The sequence below is a fragment of the Nymphaea colorata genome, chromosome 2 (assembly GCF_008831285.2).
Source record: "Nymphaea colorata isolate Beijing-Zhang1983 chromosome 2, ASM883128v2, whole genome shotgun sequence".
Taxonomy (NCBI): domain Eukaryota; kingdom Viridiplantae; phylum Streptophyta; class Magnoliopsida; order Nymphaeales; family Nymphaeaceae; genus Nymphaea; species Nymphaea colorata.
The window spans coordinates 16,146,579-16,158,132 of NC_045139.1; the positions used below are offsets into that span (position 1 = coordinate 16,146,579).

The 11,554-nt window shown below is 39.5% G+C and overlaps 1 protein-coding gene across 1 annotated transcript; it reads left to right on the top strand.

Moving 5' to 3' along the window:
• The first annotated feature begins 1,208 nt into the window (after nucleotides 1-1,208).
• LOC116247685 (E3 ubiquitin-protein ligase HAKAI homolog) lies at nucleotides 1,209-10,405 on the top strand. The gene is made up of 3 exons (XM_031619937.2): nucleotides 1,209-1,678; nucleotides 4,467-4,525; nucleotides 8,990-10,405. The coding sequence occupies exons 1-3, from the start codon at nucleotides 1,391-1,393 to the stop codon at nucleotides 10,203-10,205; spliced, it is 1,563 nt and encodes a 520-aa protein (XP_031475797.1). The 5' UTR covers nucleotides 1,209-1,390; the 3' UTR covers nucleotides 10,206-10,405.
• The last annotated feature ends 1,149 nt before the right edge of the window (nucleotides 10,406-11,554 follow it).

An 11,554-nucleotide genomic window follows, 5' to 3' on the forward strand; every position in this document is an offset into this window, starting at 1 on the left:
AGACCAAGAATCCATATGCGCAGCAGGAAGGCAAAAGAGAAGCATGCTCCTAAGCGTCACCATGGAGGCCTCGAAATATCCAGGACCAAATTTCAAACTAGGAGTCCGAGTCCAAAGCCGTGTCACAATATTTAAACCCAGGTCTCGAATTCTGTACCCTCGATCTCAAACTCTACCGCTCGGAACTTTTAGGGGAACCTATGTTTACTCGGCCCAAATAAGATTGATAGGCAGACCATTACTTTTAATATGATACTTATCCGCCTTTGCCCAACGCGGGCTGTTCCAAATTATAGGGTGTTGACACCCTTAAACGTCATTATGGTGGCCGATGTGTTTCAGGACGGTTGAAAATTGGGTTGACAAGAAACCCCTTCAAAAAAAAGGGTACAATGGCCTCAACGGCTACACTGTAGCTGGTGTTAGGACTTGTGAAGAGCTAAAGCTGGTTATATACGTCACTTTTGTGCGTCATTTTAACTCATGATTAATACAAAAAAAAAACTTTTTATAAAGATAAAAACAAAAACTGCAAATACAAGATAAAATTTATGAGTTCGTATGTGCATAACTAATATATATCTCTTTAAGCATTAAAAAAATGTTGTTATTTTTTTTGTTTTGCTTATAGCGTTATCTTATTATCTCATAAATATTATTTCATACTTATGTTTAGTCTTATCTCATGCATTCATTCGTTATCTTATTATCTCATAAAATTTTTGTTATTTCATAAATATTATTTCATATTTATGTTTGACAGTATCTCATACATTTATCCGTCTATTATCTCATAAATCTTTTGTTATTTCATCAATATTATCTCATATTTATTTGTAAATTTCATGCATATTAGTTGTCTCACACATAAGTATATACATATTTTTACATAAAAGTAAATATATGTGAGGGTGGCGTACGTACCAAAAAAAAGGAAAATAATATAAATAAATAAGCATACCCTTGTCCTCTAGATTATTCGTATAAAGAGTCACTTTTATCTTGTCACCCAAATATTCAAAGTAGGTCTCAAAGATCGGATAAAAAACCTTATCGCTTCAAAACCTGGTTTAAAAGTTTTTTGTTTTTAGGATATCAGCCAAACGCAGCCTTCTTAATTTTGTTATCATTATTGTTTTATTAATTAAATCTCAAACTATTTGTTTCCCTTTAAACGTTCCAACAGAAGAAGCAAAGCGGACCACCTGGATTCAGAGTGAACCTGTCGCCAAAACCGATATACAGGCGGTCGGGGTGCGGGTCCTCAGTAATCCCCGATCTGTTTAAAGGTCGGGAGTGGGGAATTTGCGCGCACTGCCGGTTATTGTTAAGCGTTGCAGGAGGCTGGTCGCTTTTCGCTTTTCCCTCCTAAGTAGCAGCTGCGACGGCGATGCTTCAAATTCGGCTGAGCAAAGGGCCGCCCGGTGGTCCGGCCCCTTCTGAAGGCGGGGGGAGTGGATCAACAGGGAAGTCGCTTCCACCGCCTCCGGAGAGCGGCGTGACTGTGGCCTGCCCAGATCACCTGGTGCTCGCCGATCTCCCGGTTGCCAAGAGCCTCGGCAACCCATCCACTTCTGCCCAAGTGAAGACCGTCGGCAGGAGATCCAGGCGCCAACTAGGAGAGCGCGTCCATTTCTGCGTTCGCTGCGATTTCCCGATCGCCATTTACGGCCGCCTGGTTCCAATCTTAAAGCCCTCTTTATGGAGTCCTATTGTCTCTCTCTTTTGTCTCATTATTTGTCTCCTTTGTAGTTTTACATTTTTTTTTGTTTGGTTCTCAGTCCATTTCCTCCTTTTGCTATTTGTTTGGGTTCTTCACCCTCTTTTGGCATAGAAGTCTTTTCATTCCCTTGAAATACAGGACTTAATTTTGGGTTTTATGTTTATCGTGTCTTGTTTTCCTCACCGGTTTAGTTGGAGATTCGTAACTTATTATTGCCGTCTTCTAGGAAAGTTTTTGGTTGATGGAGTGCTGGTGTTGGAACAGAGGAATTTATCTTGATGTTACGCACCGATCTGTGGGCGCGAGTAACTTGTTCTGGCGAACGGGGTTTCGCAACGAGGGACTTGGTTCATTGCTTTTATTTGTTCTTCCTGTTAATTTTCTCGGTAGGGCGGTGGGACAGAAGCACAACTTCGAAGTAGCGCTTGGGTTAGGTTGCTTAAACTAAAATGTCACGTATCTTGTAGAATCAAGCGCATGTCAGTGTTTTGGAGGAGCTGGTGGTCCCAACCGGTTGATTTGATAACTATTTTTCCTTTTTAGTCAAATTTAGATTTATCCATAATGGAATACATGTACTTCATGGTGATATTACATGGAAATACTATGTTGCGACTTTGGACAGATGTCCAGTGAGATTCATGTTTTTGTTGGTTCATGTAAATGTGTCCTATCTGATTTCCACTACCTCATGAAACTATGTAACATAAGTAAGCCCCAGACAATGTAGTAGCTAGTATTCTTCAAAAAGGTTGGAAGAACAAGAGCAAAGAATTAGACATGCTAGATTTCTGCCTCAAGTTTTCCCAGGCTTTGAAAATGAAGGTAGCCCCATCTTCACCGTCAAAATCAATCCCTTACTACAATAGCTGCCTTTAACACCACTTCCTTTTACAATTGCCAACTTTGCAATTAGTTCCAAGACCACCTAGTTTACTGCCGCTTACAAGATCTGGAAAGAGGTTTAATGCTTATGACTAGGCAATGAGGCTAATTGTTCGTGATATGCTCAGGATTTACTTGAACCATTTTTTCACTAGTTTGTCTTTTAGTTTTGAATTTTTACTAATTTTGACATATGTAGGCACCTGTAATATGTTACAATATTTTTTTTTAATTTTTCCTATCTCTACAGTAGTTAAATTTCTTCTAGGTAATTACAATGGCCTGACACAAATCTTCTTGTGCCAAGTATTTAGCCTAGTCTACATCTGGGCAGCTTGAATTGTTATTGGTGTTGTATCAAGCTATTGTTCTCCTTTGGCAACCTTTTATTCGTAGTGTAGTATATGAAGTCTCTGTGAGATTGGAAAAAAACTAAATAAGCAATGTCCATAATCTGTATCTGTTGGCTTATTTGACATTTATCCTCTAACCTTATGCCAAGGAAATGATGTGCAAATACCAAAATATTAGTAATGGAGTTCATATGCAAAAGTGCTTCCAGCTTTATCTTTCAATTCATTAAGTTTTTTCAGTTACCATCTTTATGAAGCATAAATATTTGCATTTCTGTTTTGTATGATGAAGAATAATGAATGATCTGCTGTGTGAACTCAATGAGTATAACAAAATCCATGGCATAAAATAGGAATTTCTTCAATGTCAGTGCTTGATGCTCAAACATTTGCCTGATGCATTCCCTCCACCAGTGATTATCCTCAAAAAAGCAAGGTAATTCGCATTCTTGAGGTGGTTACTGGCTGGCATGACATTTTTTTTTGGGGTAATCTGGCCCAAAGGTTGACTACCACCACATCGAGTGGGCTGTTGCTAAGTTACATCCTTCCTTTCTTCCCATAAGTAGAACAGTGGAATGCTAAGGGAAGAATTGGAAAACATGAAGCAATTATTCTTGGACTTGATCCTGACTTTTGGAGAAAAACAACTTCATGTTTCAACACATGGTTCCATCTCCATGCATACTTTTTTCCTAGAAAACAATCATGCTTTCAGGAAGTACCGATATTGTCCTATTTAATGGAGAAATCTTGTTTGGACTGCCATGTTTTACATTAGTAAAGAAAGAATCCAACTTGGAATTGTTGAAATAGGAAAGTTAATACAAAAAAGTAGAGAATGTAGAACAAAGTTCAGACAACACAACAGCTAATTCTTTTGCATCTGCTATTGAGCGTGTCTAAGCAGTGAGAACACCGAGAACTGCATGTCTTTTTCATTTTTATTTAAAATCATCTGATCAAATCAGTTCGTTCTTTTCTGCACAAAAGGTGTTATTGTTTTGCATTTCTGAAGGTATATTAGCTGCATATCATTTTTTATTTTTGCTTTAAAGTCATCTCCTTGTAGGAGAGATATGAATATGCATCCACATGCGTGTGAATTGACATTACAAACTGCTATACCTGTCAATTTCATAATCCATGTTTTCATGCAATTGATGCTATTGGAGAGAGGTTCATACAGTTCTTCTAGTTACGCTATCTTATTCTTACCTGTTGCTATTTATTCCTTGTGTGCTCTTTTCGTTGAAGTCCATTGTGGTTAATTGATTCTTTCATGTAACACATATCATGTAGGCTCTAATTGCTAAAAGGTAGTTATGTCTAATTGATTGTCATGCCTGTGGAAGTTCTTGTTCTCAAACATTGCCCAAGAATTGTAATACAAGAGTTTCAAATGATAAGAGTGTCTACTTGACTTCTACAAGTTATATTTTTGCTTGTTGACTAAGCGATCTGCTGAAGCTGTGTTTGTTCATGTTGATCTTGTGTCCTTACAGAGCCCTTGCGAGCATGCTTTCTGCTTGGTTTGTGCGAGGAGTGATTCCAGCTGCTATCTGTAAGACTCTTTTCTCTACTTTTCCGGAAAGTTCTAGATTGATTAATTCTCTGTAGTTTTACTCTTCTGACTGGCGCCTTTAAGCTTTATGAGGTATGCAAACTCTTGGTGGCTATTATATTTTGCAAATTTTACTTTGGTTTTCATCCCTGGTGAAGTTTTGAGGTTGATCTTCCGTTCAAGTATTTGAGAACATGTTTGTGCAAGCGAATGCATGCACTTAAAACAAACATTTGCATGTTTAAAGTATAACCTTATTTCTGCTATACTACTGTTATAGGCTTCTTTATGCTTTCCTGCTTCTGGTCTTGTTCAAGTGCATAAACGTGAGCTTTATCAACAAGCCGCAAGCTGCTGTTGAGTTTTGAAAGGTTTCCAAGACAATGGCTTATTGGTTCGCTTAAATCCTAGAGGTCATTATACATATGGTCTACATATAAAATGCAGCAGGTTTTGAAACATCTGATTTTCAGAGGATGGTTGACTTTCCAAATTCTGTCACGGACAATATTAAGAACTGAAAAGTATACCTTTTTAACCAAGCCTGAGTGAGCTGGACTAAGCTTGTCTTAATGAGCAGTTTGGCCCAAAATGAGCCTGGCTTGTAAGGACCAGGTTCACTTTTTGGTTAGTGTAGCAGTCCTACTTCATTTGGATAGAAGTTTACTCAATTCCTTATGTTTATTGTGGATAACCTTTATTTTATAATCATATTGTGTGACTTTTGGTTTCTTAAGGTTTGTTCTGGCAAAGTGTACTTGTTGCTGTCATTGTTGGATAGTCTCAAAAAGTTGCTCTTTGAACTGTATTAGGAATATCCATATCCCGGGTCTTTGTTGGAAAGTCTTAGAAGGTTTCAGTTTTATTTGTATTAGGAGCATCCTTGTCTGCAGGTTAACATGTGAAAAGGATTTGGAGTTCTCATCTTATAAATGTTTTCAATCTCTATTAGCAGCAAGGAGACTTAGTTGCATGTCTAGAGGCAGTGTTGTACGTATCGTACGATACGGGGCATATCGTACAATATGTATCGTACCGTTTAGGTTTTACGCTACGATACACCCCCCGTATCGTAAATGGGGGGTGTATCGTCCTTGTATTGCACGTATTGTGCGATACAGGGCCCGTATCGTACAATACGGTGCGATATGCCCTGTATCGTACGATACGGGCGGTTTTTCATATTTAATATTGAAAGTGATTAATACGCCTCAGAACCTTCATTTTGGGCAAGGAAAGTGGGCTTGCTTGGCAGCTAGAGGGGTTCGACACCCTGTTTTCCAACCGACCAGGGAGGGATAGAGTGATTGAAAAGAAAACTAGGAACCCCTCCGCCCGATCGAAGGCTTGTGGGAGGGAAAGCAAAGGTTGAACGAGGGTTTCTTCCGACCACACCAGAGAGAGAGAGAGAGAGAGAGAGAGAGAGAGAGAGAGAGAGAGAGAGAGAGAGAGAGAGAGAGAGACTTACCGATGGAGGGAGGCCAGAGATTTGCGGGAGCTTCGCCGAACAGGATGAGGAACACGACTCGCCGAACAAGATGAGGAACAAGAATGAGATGCATTTTGATATATGACCTCCTTTTCATCATTTTCTATGTTTATGAATATTTGATGATGATGAACATATTATTCTTGATTTTTAGTGATTTTTTTATGAACTTTTCAATTTTTTCTGATTTTTTTTTTATTTTTTTTTTAAAATACGATACAGCTTACGATACGCTTTTTACAACATTGCCTGGAGGCATAATATCCAAAGTCTAATACCTGTGCCTGCAAAGGCGTATGCATGCTTTGGCTTAGGCAGGAATTAGTTGTTATTGGTTTTGAATTCACAAATGCTGTCCCTGTAGCTGAAACCCCAGGCACTACACCAAACCCCCTTTGAGCAGTGTGTATCCTTGTTGAAGATGTTCTTTTGGTTTATTTAAGAAAGTATTCATGGATAGATGCATTGAGTTCTTTCTTTTTACTCTGGTGCCTGTGAGGGTACTAGTTTAACAATTACTAACTAATCTGGCAGGATAATTTGACAATCTTTCAAAGCTGTATTCTTCTGTTCTTTCTTTTCAATGATTCTCAAACTTTTTTTACTGAACATACTTTGGTCGCTTGAATTTTTTTTTTCATCTTTTTCTGCTACCAGCTAGACCACACGGATTGTCTGCTTTGGCTCCTGCATTCTGTCCACTCAAGTTGAACTGATGTTATAAATTCCTTAGTATTTACCTTACCACTGCCACAAACATTTGATATAGGCAAGTGGTTAGCTGGTCACTATTGGTGCACTTTCTGTGAACTGCCATTTGAGGTATTTTCTGGCTGTTGGGTTCTGCTGTACGTGGTGATATATCATATCCAGGAATAAGATCAGGTGGAAAAACAAAAGGGAACTAGTGATTCAGCAGCTGGAATATTTCCTTTGGATAGACAACAAAGAATGGGGGCCTTCTATAATGGGTGCTGTTGATTGGAGGCAAGTTTTTCGTGTTTGAAGATTTAAGTGAAAGGGGCTGCTTCTATTTATTGAAGAAAGCTGGTGGCTAGGAAAATATAATGCTTCTTTGGTGAACATAATGAAGGGCCTGGAGGGGCTCTAGTGTGGATAGCCAAATTGATATTAATAAAAGCAGTTACAAGTTGAATTGGTAAAAAGTTGAGGTCCATGGAGTTGGCTGTCTGGGCTGGAGGGAATTGGGTGTACATCTTGGGGCAGGTAAAGAAATCCAAAGATGGTTGACCTGGGTAACCAAACTCATGTGAATATTGAGCGATGACAGGTTACAACATTCAGTTTGATTGCAAAGAACTGCAGAAAAGTTTATCAGTGTTGGCCATCTTGGCTGCAGGAAATTCGGAGTATATCTTTGGGAAGTTAAGGAAACCCAAGGAGGTTGCATAGGGCACAATTGGAGGAAGGTATATATATATATATATATATATATATATATATATATATATATATATATATATATATATATATATATATATATATAATCACAAATATTGTATGTGGGTTTTGAACAATGAGGTTTTTTCGGATATAATACGGTAAAATTGATTTTTGCGAGAAAATCTTGGCAAGGTTTAAAAAAAATTAAATTGTCCTGAAAGTAGAATGCAAAAATAGAAGTTTGGTAATAGAAAATGCAAAAAAATGACAAAAGTGCCAAAAATTGTGTTTTTTTTTTTTTAGTTTTTGTTGTTGCCTGGTCTTTTTGCAGTTTTATACAGCTGATCTATTTTTTGAACAGGCTTTTAGAAAAAGTGCATTTCTTGTGACTATCATATATATAATCCTCACTCCTTAGATTTCTCTGTCCTGGTTTAGACGGAAAAATCCTCTGGCCTCTCGCAACACAACACGTCTGATGCATTGATTAGGTGGACATGATTGGATGGAAGGCAGGATCGCTGGAGGATTTCACCTCTTTTTATTTATTTATTTATGTATGTATGTATATATGTATGTAGGCATGCACACGTGCACACATACACGCAGTGCACACCTATGTGCAGAGAAACAAAAAGAAATTGGACAAATTAGACTAGCCCAATTTTGTAACCTATTTTCTGGACAAAAATGACCTGGAAGTTTGCATTATGAAGTTTGTGGACCTTTCTCTGTGGGATCTAATGCACAATGGCTACTGGCACTTGTAACAGTTTCTATGTTTTCTGATGCCCATGAATTGCTCATGCCTACATGGGAGCACACACCTCCCAGTATTTGAGAATATACATGACGAAGCAAGGTATTGAATCTTGAACTCTGTGGAGGGATCCTTTCATAGAATGAAGTTGCCAGAATGGAAACTATGTATCTCTTAAATGCTGCCAGGCCTTATTGTGCCATACACGTTGTTGAAACTTACATGGGAAGTGCTGTCTTGATGACCATATATGTAATTCAATAGGAAACTTGATTGATATCATGTGTCCTGGTGAATTGTAGAGACATGCCTATGTTTCTTCTCAGGGGAGGCGTTTTTATGAGATATACAATCTGGCCTTGGTGAGTATTATTCTTTTTCTGCAAAAGCTTTCAAAAAATATCTGCAAGATATTCCCCTCTGAATTTTAATACAGAACCTTAACTTCCAGACAAGGTTAAGGTATCAATCATAACACCTAAGTTTTCTAGAATGTCAGGAAGCTCATTTGATTTGTTGGCAGGCAGAAGATTTCCAGCACATATGTAATGCAAGCTGCAGTATTTGTGATATGCTGTCATTTGCTATTTATTGAAGTAACAAACTGCACATAGCCACGAATAGTGCAATCATCGATTGGTTCAGTACATTTGAAACGATATTTTTCTGTTGTCCAATGGGGTAACATTATGGTGTGCGTTGATGCTGCCTTTGGGCCTTTGGGGTGGTTCATATGTGAAGGCCAAAGGTATCTTTAAGTTTGAAGCTTTTGTGACTGAATATAGCTATGTTCTTTTGATAATGTTGGCAGTTGTGATGAGCGAATCCAGAAGATCCAGACCATTAAGTTGCTGGAGGGTATATTCATCTGTGCAGCACCACATTGTCTTAAATCCTTTCTGAAGAGGTCCCTTTTTGAAGCACATATCAATGAAACCCATGCAGACCTGCTTCAGCTCAATCCTGATAGAGAAGAACCTGCCAATGAAAATGATGGTTTTATGGCCACTTCTCGACCGTCTTCTGCCTCATCTGATGTTCACCCTAAGCCCCCCCTCCTGCCAGAACCTTCTGCATCTCGTGCACAGTCGAGGCCTATTGCTCCAACAAGCCACAATGCAGGTATACTTTCTTCTGAGCGTGATGATAAAGCACGTAGGAGTCAGCCAAAGGAACAGTTGCCACCTCCACCAGCAGTGAAGCAACCTCCACAGCTGAAGCCACCATTATATGGCCGAGCCCCAGATCAGCAGGTCGACAGTGCACAGCACAATTTTGATCGGTTGCCTCCACCACTGCCATTTAATCGCTTTCAGCAGCAACAAAACAATTTTGACCTGCCAATGGGACCACCTCGGAAGGATTCTGAACCATTTCCTGAGCAACAACAAGAATCTTCATCCGTCCAAGATTACCTACCTCCGCAGGGTCCATTTCCACCTGCTTTCCCACCCTCGTATGCATATCCTCCTCCAATGCCCGTGTCTGCAGATGGTAGTCAGTCATTTTACTATGACGCATCAAGGACAGACCTGCCATCAGCTGAGGGAGTTCCTGAGCAACAAGGGTCTTTGCTGGGATTCCCTTCTGTCCAGTCACAAGGGATGTATAATTTTCACGAGAGTAATTATTCACGGCCGTGGAACATGGGTGTTGCTTCAGGCCAGAGTACATCCTACGAAGGTCTGCCAGGGATTCCGGGAGCACAAGGCAGCTACATGCACGATCAAAGCTCAGATTTTTCTGGGGCAAGGGTGCCATATTTTCAAGGGGACAGTGGTCGTGTTATGGGAGCTTTTACAGCTGGTAAAGGAACTGAGTCAGGTGGCAGTGCTGGTAGCGTTGGAGGTGCCGATTACCAGGAGGGTAAGGGAGTGTTAGCACCATTGCCGCCGCCCCCACCATTGCCCTTGCCTCCTCCACATCTTAAAAGGGGTAAGTTTGGAGGGCGACCACCTGATGCAGGCCGGGATGGGTATGGTTGGCAGCATCATGACAAACGCAGCTATAGTGGGAGCCAAGATTAGTTTTTCCTGCAATCATTTTCAGTTCTCTAATAATGTAAACTGTCAAGGAGATTAATAGGATTTTCCTTTCCGTGCGTCTCTCATGACATGTTTCAGTTTAATTATGTAGATATTGCAAATGCCCTGTCGGTCTGAATCACATCGTGAACTGATATATTTTTGTGGATTAGCTTTAATTAACTAGCCAAAACCCTTGCCAATCGGTTGTCGTGATTTTTTGAGACCTAGTACCGTTTTAGTTGTGGCAATTTGTGAAAGTTTTCCAATCGGGCATTGCTATTTTCGATGTCTTATCTGAAAAAATCAAACCTGAAAAAGTTTTCAGCTGAGCTGCCTGATGCTATTCCTTTTACATAATCAGCTGAATTGCCTAATGCTTGTCCTTTTTTAGCTGCGCCATTTCCGTAAGTTGAACGGCTAGTTCTAGCACTCTTTCATCGCTTTTTAGATGCTCGACAGCGAACTTTCTTTTCCCTCACGATAGTATCGAAGTATGAATGTGCGGCCTTTACTCATTTCTGTGGTCACCGTTGGTGCTAACGGTGATACTTTCAAGTATGATTCAGGGAGCAGATGGATGCGTTCGGGCATCCATTTGATCCATAACTAGTTCGCCTCAGCTTATCTTTCTCAGACCTGTGAACATCCAGCCACGATCTGCGCATCACATAATCGATATTTGATGGAAGCAACACTCAGCGCACCTCCTTTCTAAGTCCAACCTAATCTGATTTTAGTTTCTAGTTTGGAAAGTGGACTTGCCTGTTTTAAAACCAAACCCAGGTCCAACTACTTCCAGACCCCAAGCTCTATACCCAAAATCACTTCAGGTTTTTGCCTGAATAATTATCACAAGTATTATTTAAGAGTTTTAGATGTTGAGGTTTTTGTTAGGTATGATATGACAAAGTTGTTCTCATGAGGAAAATCTGGACAAATCTCGAAAAAAAAAAAGCCAAAAATAAAATGCAAAGAAAAGGACAAAAATGTGAAGGAAACACATTTTTCCAATTTTTTTTTTTTTTTGAAGTTTTTTTCGGACGACCTAATTTTGATGAGTTGTTTTCGATAAAAACGAATTTGCTATGACAATGAAATGAATGGACTTTGAATGGGTACTTGACAGTTAGTGCATGCTCCCATCACGACAGTTAATGCATAAATGGGTCTGTACTCCGGTCGACCATTAACTAAACCCAATCCACTCACAACCTACTCCCCGTTTGATCATCAGCAGTAACCATAATTGCTTCTGAACCTATCGAATCCTTTTAAGCGAGAAACTAGCGGCCTTTTTACTAATTTTCTCTACTCTGGGTTTCCTTATTTGAGTAAACAGAGAACAAGTT